The sequence below is a fragment of the Aptenodytes patagonicus genome, unplaced genomic scaffold (assembly GCF_965638725.1).
Source record: "Aptenodytes patagonicus unplaced genomic scaffold, bAptPat1.pri.cur scaffold_86, whole genome shotgun sequence".
Lineage (NCBI taxonomy): Eukaryota > Metazoa > Chordata > Aves > Sphenisciformes > Spheniscidae > Aptenodytes > Aptenodytes patagonicus.
The window spans coordinates 464,415-479,419 of NW_027472034.1; the positions used below are offsets into that span (position 1 = coordinate 464,415).

The 15,005-nt window shown below is 70.7% G+C and overlaps 2 protein-coding genes across 2 annotated transcripts; one reads left to right on the forward strand and one right to left on the reverse strand.

Annotated features, from left to right (window-relative positions):
- The first annotated feature begins 631 nt into the window (after positions 1-631).
- Positions 632-4,778, forward strand: MIOX (myo-inositol oxygenase). Its single transcript, XM_076363752.1, is given in 13 exon segments — positions 632-692; positions 2,537-2,605; positions 2,937-2,963; positions 2,965-2,994; positions 2,996-3,019; positions 3,228-3,390; positions 3,484-3,551; positions 3,676-3,785; positions 3,913-3,980; positions 4,242-4,291; position 4,356; positions 4,412-4,523; positions 4,630-4,778. Coding segments are annotated over 13 exon segments (849 nt in total). The 5' UTR covers positions 632-674; the 3' UTR covers positions 4,739-4,778.
- A 275-nt stretch (positions 4,779-5,053) lies between these two features.
- On the reverse strand, positions 5,054-14,801 carry LMF2 (lipase maturation factor 2). The gene is given in 19 exon segments (XM_076363755.1): positions 5,054-5,839; positions 5,841-5,998; positions 6,088-6,196; positions 6,540-6,651; positions 6,967-7,114; positions 7,116-7,136; positions 8,258-8,440; positions 8,582-8,678; positions 9,059-9,129; positions 9,131-9,165; positions 9,292-9,426; positions 9,838-9,976; positions 10,202-10,380; positions 10,605-10,677; positions 10,679-10,802; positions 11,128-11,156; positions 13,459-13,712; position 14,202; positions 14,701-14,801. Coding segments are annotated over 19 exon segments (2,154 nt in total). The 5' UTR covers positions 14,797-14,801; the 3' UTR covers positions 5,054-5,649.
- Positions 14,802-15,005: the final 204 nt, after the last annotated feature.

Genomic DNA, 15,005 nt, shown 5'->3' on the forward strand with positions numbered 1-15,005 from the left:
GGCCGGATGGCGATTGCCGCGCTGGGGTAGCAACTCCCAAGCTGCTTCCCACGGCCCCTGGCCCCCCCAGCCCCTCCGCACCGCCTGCCCACGGCCCTGCCTGGCCCCCCCCCCAGCCCCGACACCCCTCCGCTCACTCTCTCGCTGCTGCCTGTGGCCCCTCACTGTGCCGTCGGGGCACCAGGTCCGGCCCTGCTCCCTGTGTCCCGATGGGGGGGTCATGCCATGGCCCTGTCCCGTGGGGTCACCGCAGCTGGCGCGGGCGGTGGGGCGGGGTCATCCCTTTGCCCCCACGAGGAGCCTGGCAGCCCGGGGCCACTGTCAGCCGCCGGCGGGGCTGCCCGTGGCCGGGGCTCCCTGTGGCCGGGGGTCCCCAGTTCAGGGGTCAGGGTTGGGGGGTCCCCAGCTCGGGGGGCTGCAGTGTGGGGTACCCAGCTCGGGGGCCAGGCCAGGCTCCCTGCCAGCCCCTGCCCACCCTCGGGGAGCAGCATCCCCCCAAGCCCGGTGCCGTGGGCTCAAACATTAACCGGGGGCAGGTTAACTGGTGACCGATTGCCCCCGCGCCGGCTGGCGCAGGCTGGGCCGCCCCTGCGCCGCCCCCCGCGGGGATAAAGCCGGGGGTCCCGGTGACCGCCCCAGAGCCCGCGCGCCCACCGCCCCTCGCCACGGCCGGCATGAGGAGCCTCCGGGCGGTGAGTACGGGCAGGCGGGACCCAGCGCCCCATACCTCGTGGCCAGACCCATCTGCATCGCCCCACGTGTTGGGGTCAGACCCCTGCATGTCACCCCACACCTCAGGGTTGGCCCCCCCCCCCCATGTGCATCGCCCCACACCTTGGGGTCAGACCCCACTTGCATCTCCCCACACGTGGGGGTGCAGGTCCTCCCAGGTACGCACAGGCAGCACGTGCAGCCCCCCCGTCCCTGGGGCCGTGGGGCACAGCCCCACAAGCATCGCCCCCCCGTGGGGTCTGTGCCAACAGGCAGCAGCCCTCGGGGATCCCCCCCCCCAGCTCTGCGCAGGGTGGGGGCCCGCACACCTCAGCACTGGGGCTGTTGCCTTTTGAGGGGGTGGAGGAGATCCCCCGGGACCCTCGGCGATGCCCTCCCTGCGATGGGGGTGCCAGCCCCATGTGGGACCCAGCCCCGTGGGGACACCACCCCAAGTGGGTCCCAGCCCCTCTGCGTCCCTGCCCCACGTCCATCCCAGCCCCACGGGGAGCGAGTGAACACTCGCCCCTCGGCAGGCAACATGCCACGGTGGGGGGAAGGCAGGTCCTGCTGCTGCAGGGGAGCCCGCTGCTCCAGCGAGCTGGGGGGGGGCCGCCCTCATCCACCCCCCCCCAGGGAGAGGCAGCAGGCAGTGCCCATCCCGGGGGGCTGCAGGGCGTCGTGCAGCACCCACGGGCTCAGCCGCACCCACAGGCCTCGCTCCGGGGGCTGCGGGGAGCCGGGGCAGCAACTCCTGGGAGCTGCTGCCCTAAACCAGCGTCGCCCCGGGCCAGGCGCCCCCCACCCCGCCCCAGGCAGAGGGGGCAGCTCCCCCCGGACCCCCCCGCTCTGCACCCTGGCAGGACGGCCCTCGCTCCGCACCGGAACGGGGCAGCGGAGCAGCGCCGTGTGATGATGTGCGACGCTGTGCAGTGCTGCACGGTGCTGTGCAGCGCTGTATGATGCCGTGCAACGCTGTGCAGTGGTGTGCAACGCCGTGCAATGCCGTATAATGATGTGCAGCGCTGTGACACGCTGTGCAGCACTGTGCAACGCCGTGCAATGCTGTGCGGCGCTGTATAATGATGTGCCGCGCTGTGACACGCTGTGCAGCACTGTGCAACACGGTACAGCTCCGTGCAACACTGTGCAGCACTGTGCAACACAGTGCGATGCAGTGCAGCTCCGTGCAACGCTGTGCAATGCTGTGCGATGCGGTGCGACGCTGTGCAGCTCCGTGCAATGGTGTGCAGCACTGTGCAACGCCGTGCAATGCTGTGCGGTGCTGTATAATGATGTGCAGTGCTGTGACACGCTGTGCAGCACTGTGCAACGCCGTGCAATGCTGTGCGGTGCTGTATAATGATGTGCCGCGCTGTGACACGCTGTGCAGCACTGTGCAACGCCGTGCAATGCTGTGCGGTGCTGTATAATGATGTGCCGCGCTGTGACACGCTGTGCAGCACTGTGCAACACGGTACAGCTCCGTGCAACGCTGTGCAGCACTGTGCAACGCTGTGCGATGTGGTGCAGCTCCATGCAACGCTGTGCAGCACTGTGCGACGCCGTGCGATGCTGTGCGGTGCTGTGCGATGCGGTGCGACGCTGTGCAGCTCCGTGCACTGGTGTGCAGCACCGTGCAATGCCGCGCGACGCCGCGCAGCGCTATGCAATGCCGCGCGTTCAGGGCTCTCCTTTGGAGGTGGCACGTCTCCTCAGCCTTCAGGAAACGCGCTGTCCCCGGGTGTTTCCACTCTGCCCCACGGCTGCCGGGCCGGGTGCAGGATCCGGCCCCGCTGACCGAGCCCAGCCTTATTCCCCGCAGGAAGCCGACCCCTCCGAGGGGCCCGAGACCACCAAGGCCGAGGCCAAGGCCAAGTACCGAAACTACACGGTGAGACCAGCTGGGCAGGTCGTGCTGCCGTGGGGACGGGCGGTGACCCCGAGGCGGGGGGGGTGTGTGTGTGTCCCCTGCACCCAGCGGGGTGTTGGGGGGTCCCGCTGCACGGGGCTGGGTGCTGGGGGTCCCGCGCTACGAGGCCATGCGTGCTGGGGGGGGGGGGTGTCCAGCCGCGCACCACCGGCCGTGCTGGGGGTCTCATCCTGCTGCTGGGAGAGGCCGGAGGAGCCCAGCGGGAGCTCTGCTGCCCCAGGCGGGGAGGGACGCTGGGGGGGCTCCCCCCGGGACCCCCCCCCCCCCCCCCGAGCATGACGCTGCGCTGCAGGAGGGGAAGCTGCTGGACCGCGTCTACAAACACCTACCTGCTGATGCACACCCACCAGAACCGTCGACTTCGTCCGGGAAGGTGCGAGCCCCGCCCGGGGCCCACCCGCAGCGGGGGGACGCCACAGCCCCCCCCACCCCGCAGCCCAGCGCTGGGGGTCCAGCCCTGGGTGCTTGGGGGGCAGCCCCTCCCCATGCAGCTCCGGGGAGGGCCCCGAGGGGTTTCGGGGTGGCAGTGCGGGGGGGGGGGGGGGGTTGGTGTCGCCGTCCCCAGCGCTCGCCGCGTCCCCAGAGCGCCGAGTACGGGAGCTGCTCCCTGCGGAAGATGAGCGCCATGGAGGCACTGGAGCTGCTGGACCAGCTGGTGGACGAGTCGGACCCCGACGTGGACTTCCCCAACTCCTACCACGCTTACCAAACCGCCGAGGGCATCCGCCGGGCCCACCCCGACAAAGGTAGGGCCGTTCACCCCCCCCACCCGCCGACGCGGAGCCCGTGTGGGGCCACGTCCCAAAGGGGAGGGGGGTGACGGCGCCGCTCGCCCCCAGACTGGTTCCACCTCGTGGGGTTGCTGCACGACCTGGGGAAGGTCCTGGCGCTGTTTGGGGAGCCCCAGGTGAGCGGGATGGCGGGGAGGGGGGCAGGCCGGGGTACGGGGGATCCTGCCAGCCAGGGGCCCCTCCTTGGGGGGACACCCTCCGCCCCGGGGCCGGCGGGACGCCTGTCGCACCCCTCCGCAGTGGGCCGTGGTGGGGGACACCTTCCCCGTGGGCTGCAAGGTGCAGAAGTCCGTGGTCTTCAGGGACTCCACCTTCCACGACAACCCCGACACCAGAGACCACCTGTACAGGTGAGGCCGGACCCCCAGGCAGGGTGCCGTGGGGTGCCGTGCCCCCCAGCCCATGTTGCAGCCGGGGAAGGGGCTGGGGTGCGGCGAGGGGTCCAGCCCCGAGCCCCCGACCCGGCTCCGTCCCCAGCACCGAGTACGGGATGTACCAGCCTCGCTGCGGCCTGGAGAACGTCCTCATGTCCTGGGGACACGATGGTAAGGGCTGGGGGGGGGCCGCCCGGGGTCCCCTCCTTGGGGAAGGGCCCTTCGCCCCCAAGCGGCTAGACCTTGGGGCACCGATGCACCCGGGGTGGCTGTGCCCAGCTCCCCCCCCCGGCCCCCTTTGCTGGGGGATTTGGGCCTGGAGCCCTTCGCAGGGGGCAGGCCGGGGGGGCAGCTGCTCCTGGGGCGCCCGTCCCACACCGGGGGGGTCCAGCCCCTCGGGCCCGTCCCCGCACGCCCCCCTCTCTCCCCCAGAATACATGTACAGAGTCATGAAGTTCAACGGCTTCGCCCTGCCCAAGGAGGTAAGGGCTGGGGGGGGGGGCACGTGGGGCCGAGCCCCGCGGGGTGAGGACCCGCCGTGGGGAGGGTGGGCACCCCGTCCCGGGCTGGCACCTCCCCGTCTGTGTCCCCCCCCCCCCCAGGCTTCTACATGGTCCGCTTCCACTCCTTCTACCCCTGGCACGCGCACGGGGACTACCTGCACCTCTGCACCGAGGAGGACCTCCGCATGCTGCCCTGGGTCAGGGAGCTCAAGTGCGTGGCTGGGGGGGGGGGGGGGGGGGGGGGCACTGAGCCTCGGCCCCGTGGAGGGGTGGTGGGGGTCAGCAGCCCCTGCGCTGACCAGCCCTCGCTCCCGCAGCAAGTTCGACCTCTACACCAAGCAGGAGGAGCTGCCCAACGTGCAGCAGCTCCGGGGCTACTACCAGTCCCTGATGGACAAGTACTGCCCCGGGCAGCTCTGCTGGTGAGCGGGGGACCCCCCGCCCGCCCGGCCGCACCGGGACCCCGGCCCAGCACCCGGCACCCCGCGGCACAGCCCCTGCCGGAGCAGCCACCCCGCCACGGGGGGCACCGGGGCCGTATAATAAACCTGCTTGTCACGCACCCCCGGTGCCAGTCGCAGCCTGGGCAGCCCCCAGCCCCGCTGGGGTAGGGATCACGCCAGGGGAGAGGCAGGGGGACCAGCACCGTCCCCGCCGCCTCCCTCGAGGGGGGACAAGGGCAAGGGCCAGGGCAGGACCCCTCCCTCCGGACCCGTCCGGCCCCAGGGAGAGCCGCAGGGCTGGAACGTCAAAGGCTTTATTTAGAAAATTATAGGAAACCTCTGTGCTCACGGAGGAGCCCATGGGAAGCACGTTACAGGCAGAGCCCTCCCGCCGGGGCAGGGGGCCCTGGGGGTGGGCAGCACCCCAAACTGCCCCCGAGCGCTGGTCCAGGGGCAGCCGAGGGGGCCGGGCAGGATCAGCGGGAGGGCTGGCGCTGCCTTGCTGCGGCTGCCCAAAGCCGCTCCCCGCCAGCGCAGAGCACCGTGCCACAGCCCGGCACGGCCCCGCGGGCCCGGGACGGGGCGATGGGGGCAGGGGGGGCAGCTCCGGCCCCGGGGGAGCCGGGCAGAGGCGAGGAGCTGCCCCGCTCCGCCTGGCGCTGCCGTCCGCAAGCGATGACCGCGCTGTGTGCGAAGGCACGGGCAGCGGGGGGGGGAGAGCAGCGAGCTCACCCCGGGGTGGGCAGCGTTAGGGCAGGGGTGGGGGCCTGCCTGCGCCCCAGCCGGGGACCCCCACCCCGGGGAGGCAGGCAGCCAGGCAGAGGGGAGGCAGCGGGGCCCGCAGGCCATCAGTCAGTGGGTGGAAGACGGGGCCTGGGCCGGCGGCTCCAGGCGCTACTTCTTCTTCTTAGTGCCGCGGAGGCCATCGCCGTGGCCATCAGCCGCCCCCCGGGCCCGGCCCTCACCTTTCTCCTCCGCCTCTTTGGCCTCCTTCCTCCGCACCTGCCCGTTCTTCTCGCCGCCCCCTCGGTCCGCAGGCTCCCCCCGCCTGGGGCCTTTGTGGCGGGCGGGGGCGCGCCCCCCGGGGCCGGCGGCCCAGGGCCCGCAGGAGGCAGACGGTGGCCGCCACGAGGTACAGGGACCAGAGGACGGTGGGGCCGGAGAAGGGGCGGCTGAGCCGGCGGAGGGACTGCAGCAGCCGGGGCAGGAAGGCGTCCGCCGAGCGCTTCAGCAGCGTCTTGTCCTGCGGGGCGAGGGAAGGGGGGGGTCAGGACTGCCCCTCGGCCCTGCCGGTGGCTGGGAGTGCGGGGCGGCCGCGGCGCGAGGCCTTACCTTCAGCCCGTGCTGGTTGAGCAGGCTCTCCAGCGTGGGATCGCCCAGGGAGACGGCGGGGAAGAACTCCTGCACACGCTGCCGCCGCCACCACGGCGCGGGGCCCTCGCTGCGGGACGGGAGACCTCAGCGCCCAGCCCTCCGCCCCGCCAGCCCGGGCAGGAGCGGGGCAGCTCTGCCCGCAAGGCAGGACGGGCTCCTGCCTCCCCCAGGCGGCAACCCAGCCTCGCCAAAGCCGAGCTCGGGGCGCTGACGAGCTGCAGGCACAGGCCGAGTTAACGAGCCAATTAGCCAGGCGAGAAGCAGCTCCCAGATTCAGCCCACCCCCGGCTGCCCGAGGACAGTCGGCACAGGCGACTGCACGTCGATGGGGTCTCACGTCAGCTCCGGGGAGCAGAGCGTGGCTGCAGAGGGGGCGCAGGCGCCGGTGCGCCCGTCCCGTCCCCGCTCACCTGCCCTCGGCGCTGCCGGTGAACCAGTACTTGTAGAGCTGGGCGCGGATGTAGACGGGGGGCTGGGCGCTGAAGGGGTACCGGGACTCGTCGACCTGCACCAGGCGGATCACTGCCGGAGACACAGCGTTAGCCCCCGCCGGGATCCTGCGCCCCTCGCCGCGGGGACAGCCCAACCGCCGCGGGGCTGGAGCCCGGCAGCCCCCAAGCCCCAGGGAAGGCCCTGGAGCGCAGACCCACCGCAGGGGGCCGGCGACAGCCCCCAGCCAGGGTGGATGCAGCCCCCTCGCTCCCTGCCACCGCGCAGGACGGAGGTCCCTGCTGCAGCGTGACCGCCGGGTGTGGGGCCTTGGGCTGCCTCTGCCGCGGCGCCAGGCCCGGGGAGCCCCCAGGCACGGCCCGCCCCGCGGCCCCCAGCCCCACTCACCGTCCTTCTTGCCCTGCAGCAGGCGGTAGACGAAGCTGGTGAACCAGGGGCTGCTGCTGTGGTGGGCCAGGGCGGCGAACCACATCTGCCAGTCGAGGCGGGGCTGGTGCGGGGCGACCACGGGGGGGGCCCTGCTGACGTTTCCCGGGCTTGTACATGAACTCCACCTCCTGCGGGCAGGGAGCAGAGTGGGCTGGGGGGGGTGGGGGGCACACGGAGGTCGGACATGGACCCCCCCCCCCCCAGCTCGGCGGCCCTGGGGGCAGAGCTCCCCCAGACTTGCCTCCCTCACCTCCTGGGGTTACCAGCTCCTTCCAGAGGGACAGAGCCCACGGGGGACAGCCGGGCACCCCAGAGGGGACCAAGCCAGCGGGGACAGGGATGCTCGGCTCCACTGGAGTCTGCTCCTCAGCACCTGCCCCCGGCCACCCCACCCGACTGGCCACAGTTCAGCCCTTTTCCCCGCAGCCCCTTTGGCACCAGACGTGATTGTTGAACTTGATTCAACAAGGCCAAGTGCCGGGTCCTGCACTTGGGTCACAACCACCCCATGCAGCGCTACAGGCTTGGGAAGAGTGGCTGGAAAGCTGCCTGTCGGAAAAGGACCTGGGGGTGCTGGTCGACAGCCGGCTGAACATGAGGCGGCAGTGTGCCCAGGCGGCCAAGAAGGCCAATGGCATCCTGGCCTGTATCAGAAACAGTGTGGCCAGCAGGAGTAGGGAAGTGATCGTGCCCCTGTACTTGGCACTGGTGAGGCCGCACCTCGAATACTGTGTTCAGTTTTGGGCCCCTCACTACAAGAAGGACGTTGAGGTGCTGGAGCGTGTCCAGAGAAGGGCAACGAGGCTGGTGAGGGGTCTGGAGAACAAGTGTGATGAGGAGCGGCTGAGGGAACTGGGGTTGTTTAGCCTGGAGAAGAGGAGGCTGAGGGGAGACCTCATCGCTCTCTACAACCACCTGAAAGGAGGTGTAGCGAGGTGGGTGTCGGTCTCTTCTCCCAAGTAACAAGCGATAGGACGAGAGGAAACGGCCTCAAGTTGCGCCAGGGGAGGTTTAGATTGGATGTGAGGAAAAATTTCTTCACCAAAAGGGTTGTCAAGGATTGGCACAGGCTGCCCAGGGAAGTGGTGAGTCCCCATCCCTGGAGGCACTGAAAAGACCTGTAGATGTGGCGCTGAGGGACATGGTTTAGTGGTGGGCTTGCCAGTGCTGGGTTAACGGTTGGACTCGATGGTCCTAAAGGTCTTTTTCAGCTGAAGCGATTCTGGGATTCAACGAAAAGGCGGCTCACCGTCCAGGTCTGCTTGTCGTAGCTGCCCTCCAGCACCACCTCGGGCCGCCCCCCGACGCCCGTCATCCTGCGGAAGAGCCCGTAGGAGTTCACCACCTGGAAGCGTTCGACCGCGTTGAACATCTGGTGGATGCCGGGCCACAGCTTGCCGTTGGACTCGTAGTCGATGTAGGTGAAGGGCACCTGGGGAGCGGCGGAGAGCGGCTCCGTCACCGTGGCTGGGAGTGGCTTGGGGGCCCAGGCCGGGTCTCCCGCTCCCCGTACCCCACGACAAATGCACGCTCCGCTGTCCCCTGCCCTCCCTGGACGCTCCCACCCGCTCACCAAGCTGATGGCAAACATCCCCACGGTGGCTGTGGCGAAGATGGCCCACTGCAGCGTGGCCCAGAGCTTCCAGAAGCAGCCGCGGACGCAGGCACACCTGCGGGGGGGGGAGGAGATGGGTCAGAGCTGCACAGCCCCACAGTCTGGGGCTCTGGCTGTGAGCTGTGGGGTTCAGAGCCGCCCACGCTGTGCCCAAAGCGGTGGAGGGCTCAGCCCCGCTCCAACGCTGCAGAGGAAAAATCCCTCCTAACTCACCCAGCACCCCTGAACCGGGCCCCCACCCCACGCGGCCCCAGCCCTCCTCCTGGCTCCACGAGCCCCACGCCAGCTCCCCCAGCGCCCGCGAGACCCAAGCGTCCCTCCACGCGCGAATCGCACCTGCGGGGGTGGCACCGGGCCACCCACGCCGGCCGCCCCGTTCCCACTCAGCTCCCACCGCGGAGCTGGGGGGGGACCCCAGCGCCCCCCGTCACCCACCTGTACATGGCAGAGAGGATCTCCCAGGAGAGCGAGAGGAAGCCCAGCCCCACCAGCGGCAGGGTCACCGCCCCGCAGCCACATCGTGAACTCATGATAGGTGAAGGCTGGAGGGACGGAAAAACCCACAGGGTCAGGAGGAGCCTCCTCGCCCGCCCCGGGAGCCGGGGGGGCTGCCGCTGGGCCCTGGGGACGACGGGCAGGCAGCCCCCGCGGGCACGGCTGTGACGTACCCACTTTGGAGTCCAGCAGCCTCTTCTCCCAGTCGATCTCCAGGCCAAAGCACTGGACGCTCCAGTAGATCAGGAAGCTGTAGGTGGTGAGCTCCAGCAGGGTGGAGAGGACGGCCCGCAGGCTGGGGGGCCAGGCTGCGGCAGAGCAGGGCCCGCTGAACCACCGGGGGCTGCCGGGGGCTCGGCGAGCCCAACCCACTGCTGCACGGAGGGGCGCGAACCGTGCCCCGAGAGCCCAGGCAGGGAGAGGGCAAGCGGGCAGCACTCAGAGCACATCCCTGCGGCAGGAGCCAACGCGCTGCTTCACGGTGGCCCCGGCTCAAGCGCCCACGGGCACGGACCCCCGCCCCAGGAGCGGGCGAGGTGGCCGTGCTGGCAGCAGCTCTCACACCACCGAGCCGGAGGGCAGCTGCGGACAGCCAGAACGATGCCTTGTGCTGTCGCACCCGGACAGGGTTGGTCAGCGATGGTGGCTTGTCCCTTCCCCACCCTGGGCACGGCACAGAGGGGACCCCACCTCCCCAAACAGGGCACCCAGGGACTCACTGCTGGCGTGCCTCCTCTTGCTGCGCCCCAGCCAGCGCCCCACGTGCTCCTCGTCCAGCAGGGAGAAGGCCAGGACAATGGTGAGCATGTTGAAGAAGTTGTAGTTACCCGTGAGGATGATGAGGACCTGCAGCAGGACCTGGGGAGGAGCGAAGGCAGGGCTAGGGTGTCACAGCGCTGGGGGGCAGCGGACATCAGGCCACCCCAGTGCCCAGCACCCGGGGGAGTCCTGCCCGCAAGGGCCCGCAGAGCGAGGAGCCTGTCCTGCCCAGGGACTGAGCCGGTCCCCCCTGCCCGCAGACTGCCCCCGGGGAGCCCCACGGCGCCTGGCGGCAGGAGCGGGGGCCCGGCTCTGCCCACCCACCTGGCTGTAGAAGGCGAAGAGCCGGAGGCGGCGGATGGGCGCGAAGAAGAGGAGCGGGACGGCGATCTCGATGACGTAGGTGGCCACCACGCTGAACTTCTGGAACCAGACGGGCAGCTGGTGGGCGAACCAGGCGCCCGGCGTGGGGATGCACTGGGTCTCGTAGTGATAGGTGAGAGCTGGGGGGGTGGGGGGGCAGGAGGGGTCAGGGGTGCGGAGAGGGGAGCAGGGACACGGCTCGGAGCAGGCAGAGCCGGCACAGAGCTGTGCCCAACACGGGAGAGGTGCCGGCAGCAGCTGCCCAGAGCCCCGCAGCTGCCCACGGGGCACGGGAGGCGCAGCCTGAAGCTCGGGGCGATGCCCCCGCTCCCCAAAGCCCGTGAGACCCCGCAACGCCCCTCACCCGTGAGTCCCCACCAGGTGGGGCAGCGGCTGGTCAGCTTCACCACGCCGGAGGCGAACATCAGCCGGAAGAGGGAGCCAGCGCACCAGCCAGAAGGTGACGCCGTCGTGGGCGCGCCAGGCCGTGGACCGCCACTTCAGCAGGCGCAGGGGGGCCACCAGCACCGCCAGGAAACCCGCTTCCAGCAGGAGGCTGTCCCTGTGGGGAACACCGCTGACCCCCACCGCCACCCCGGGGCCGCAGACCCCTCGGGGCGGCCAGCCCTGCCCTCGCTCTGCTGGCACCGAGACCCCGGGGGTGCCAAGGGGCCGGCCACCGCTTCCCCAAGGTGGCGAGCTGGGTCACCGCTGCCCGCAGGGGACACAACCCTCCCCGCCCCTGGGGCTTGGGCAAGCCGCGGGCCAGCCGCAGCAGGGGCGGGACGGCTCCCCCCCCCCACCCCGGCACGGAGCCCCCGTGGCAGCCCCCCCGGCTCAGCCCTGCGGGCAGGTGTGACAGAAGGGCCACGGTGGGGCTGACTTACCACTGGAAGTAGAGGAAGACCTGCCCCACCTGCGGAGAGAGGGAACGGAGCGCTGAGCAGGGCAGGCCAGGGGCGCAGCTTTGGCCCCCCAGGGCCCTTCCCCGCAGAGAGGGGGACAGGAGGGCGAGGGGCAGCCACAGCTCCCTCCCGGCGCCGCCGGCGGCTCCTTTCCCACCACTGGCCAAAGCCAAGGAGCAGAGCAGTGGCCTCAACTCGCTGCCGAGAGCGAGGGCCGTCGGTACCGCAGTCACCAGGTACCTCCGCGCCGCCTGGGGTGCTCCCAGCCCCGGGGCGCTGCCCCTCCCGCCCGCAGCCAGGCCCAGAGCGGCGCTCGCCAGCAGACCTGGCCGGGGGCAGGAGGGGCGGGAGGCTGACGCCGGGGAGGCGCAGGGACTTTCTCTCCGGCATCACCTTAAAAGGGAGCGAGGGGGAGGAAGGCCCGGCCGGCACACGGGGCTGGGAGCCACGCACGCCGTGCTCATGGCACGGCGCGGCACCCTTGCAGTCATGCCGGGAGACAGAGTCCCCGCGGGTGGGAGTCACCCAGGGCTCCCCGGCCCTGCGCGGCCGTGGGTGCTGCTTCCTCTCCCTGCCAAGGCTGTTGAGTCACTCCGGAGCCCCGGCTCCCACCCTGCCTCTCCTCGGGCCCGAAACACGGGCCACGCAGCTCGGCAGGGCTGCCCGTGCGAGGGGAGCTGCTCGCAATGGCTCCCCGTGGGGCGCAGCCGTGTGCCGGGGAGGCTGTGAGCAGTTCGGAGGGGACGGGCTAACAGCGCTGCAGGGCAGCCCCCCCCAGCACGGAGGAAACCCCACTCCCAGGGCTGGCGCCTCGCTTTCCCAGCCTCCCAACACCATTCCCTGCAGGCACCGGTGCCGGACACGGCCCGAGCCCCGGCAGGAGGGACCGGCAAGGGCTGCCGCCAGCCACCCGGGCTGCCTTCTGGCAGGGCAGGCAGGGTGGGAGAGCTCCCCCCGCGGGGTAGCAGCCGCCCAGCCCGGCAGGGCTTTCCAAACATGGGCGGTTTTTTCTCTTCAATTCCCCCGGTTTCAGAGGAAGAGAAACTCTCCTCCCCCCGCCGCCTGCGCTAGCGGACTCTGACTCACCCGAGCTCCTCCGCACGAAGCCGCCAGCCCCAGCAACGAGCGCAAACGGCTCAGGAGGGCGGATTCGTGGCTGGGGGTCACAGAGCTCTCACGGGACGCAGGGAAAGGACCTGTCCCGACCTGGACAGGCTGGATCGATGGGCCCAGGCCAATTGAATGAGATTCAACAAGGCCAAGTGCCAGGTCCTGCACTTGGGGTCACAACCACCCCATGCAGCGCTACAGGCTTGGGGAAGAGTGGCTGGAAAGCTGCCTGTCGGAAAGCACCTGGGGTGCTGGTCGACAGCCGGCTGAACATGAGGCGGCAGTGTGCCCAGGCGGCCAAGAAGGCCAATGGCATCCTGGCCTGTATCAGAAAGAGTGTGGCCAGCAGGAGTAGGGAAGTGATCGTGCCCCTGTACTCGGCAACTGGTGAGGCCGCACCTCGAATACTGTGTTCAGTTTTGGGCCCCTCACTACAAGAAGGAACGTTGAGGTGCTGGAGTGTGTCCAGAGAAGGGCAACGAGGCTGGTGAGGGGTCTGGAGAACAAGTCTGATGAGGAGCGGCTGAGGGAACTGGGGTTGTTTAGCCTGGAGAAAAGGAGGCTGAGGGGAGACCTCATCGCTCTCTACAGCCACCTGAAAGGAGGTTGTAGCGAGGTGGGTGTCGGTCTCTTCTCCGAAGTAACAAGCGATAGGACGAGAGGAAACGGCCTCAAGTTGCGCCAGGGGAGGTTTAGATTGGACGTAAGCAAAAATGTCTTTACTGAAAGAGTGGTTAAACATTGGAACAGGGCTGCCCAGGGAAGTTGTTGAGTCCCCATCCCTGGAGTATTTAAAAGACGAGTAGATGAGGCGCTGAGGGACATGGTTTAGTGGCCTGGTGGTGTTGGGTCGACGGCTGGACTCGATGATCTCAGAGGTCTTTCCAACCTCAATGATTCTATGATTCTGTAAAAGGGCCTGGCGCCCAGGACAAGGGCCCCGGGAGGGCTCGGCAAGGCCGTAGGCGGGCAGGGGACGGAGCTGCCCCCACGGCGGCGCGGGAATCGGCTTCGCAGGCAAGTCTGGGAGGGTTTTATCCCAGGGAAGGCACCGAGAACCGGTACAAGGATGGGGCTGTACCTGCCGCCACAAGCCAGGGAGCTGCCAGCGCCTTCCCCAGGCTCCACGAGGAAGCCGAGCGCGCCAGGAGCTCGTAGGACGATGCTAACGCAAGAACATCACCCGCGCCCCCGATCTCGTACCTGGTAGAGCGAGAGGTAGAGCACCCTGAGCAGGGCGAAGAGCAGGCTGTCCCGCAGGGGCTCGAACAGCAAGGCGCCGAAGGAGGCGAGCACGCCGAGGAGGCAGAGCAGCTCCATTCCCATCTCCGTATCCAAACCCAGGCGGGGACTGAGCCACAGGAGGGTGGGAAAATCCCGCAGCTGCTCCCACAGCCCCTTCCCGCTGAGGCGCAGCACTTTGCGGGCCGGCAGGATGCCGTCTCTCCCGTACAGCCCTGGAAAGGGGACGGTGACAGCGGGGACAAAGCCTCCCCGGCCCCGTACGTCTGGGGCAGCGGAATTGGGAGCCCCTCCTCTGCCAGCGCCTCGACGAGCTGGGGGGGCGGGGGGGGGGCTGCCGCAGAGACTTCGTCTCTGCGGCAGCCCCCCCCCCGCCCCCCCAGCTCGTCGAGGCGCTGGCGGGGGACATCCAGCTAGTTCTCCCCGCACGCCGGCTTCCCAGTTTCCTCGTGAAACGGGGAACGGAGCGGCGATGGGAAGAGCCCACGCGGAGCCCAGCGGCTGCCGGGAAAAGGGCTGCCAGACCCGGCCCGGCTACGCGGAAGGGAGACGGACGGCCTGCCCGCTGCGGGCAGGGAGAGAGATCGGGGGGGGGGGGAGTGGGGGGGTGCAAGGGTCGGGGGGGGAGTGTGTGTGTGTGGGGGGGTGCAAGGGTCTGGAGCAACCCCTAGACCACCGGGGTGGCGTGGAGGGAGGGAGAGGACCCTCTCCCGATGGGGGGGGAGCGCTGGCCTCGGCAGCTCCCCCTCTCCCCGTGCTCACGGCAAGGGCGCAGCTCGGCCCCTCGCTGGTCCCCGGGCGGGAAAACGGGAGAGCCGGGGGGGCAGGGGGAGAGCCGTTACCGAGGGACGGGCGAGCCAAGCCCGGCTGCAGCGGGAAACCCGGGGCAGCCGCAGGGATGGCGGGCGGGGGGGTCAGCCCCGCGGCCCCGGGGGCTCCGCACCCCCCCTGACCCGCACGCACCGGGAGGGGGAACCGGGCACCCAGCGAGGGCCCGCGGCCCCGGCTCCGGCCCGGCCCTCCCCGCGTCCGTCGTCGGTCCCCCCACCCGGCCTCGGACGAGCAGCCCCGAGCGCCCGCCGCAGACCCGGGCTCCGCTGGCCTCGCTGTCCCGGCGGGGCCTACCCGCCCTGCCCGGCCCGGGGTCGGGCGGACCCCGGCACCACCCCCCCACACCACCCCCCGCCGCCGCCGCCGTCGTACCGGGATCTGGACGTAGAGCGAGGCGAAGGCGGCGAGGTAGGCGGCGGCCAGCCCGGCCAGGAACAGCGACCGCGGCCGCCGCGGCGGGTCCCCCATGGCGGCGGCACCGGCCCCGGCCCCGCGCCCGCCGCGCGCGACCTCAGCGCGCCCGCCGCGTCAGCGCGCACGGACGTCAGCACGCGCCGCCCGGCGCGTCGCGTCGCGTCGTGTCGCGTCACGTCGGGCGGGAAGCACGAAATGGCGGCGGGGACCGGAGCTGCTGGCGGGGACCGGTGAGCCGCGGGGGGGGGCGGGCCCGGTGAGCG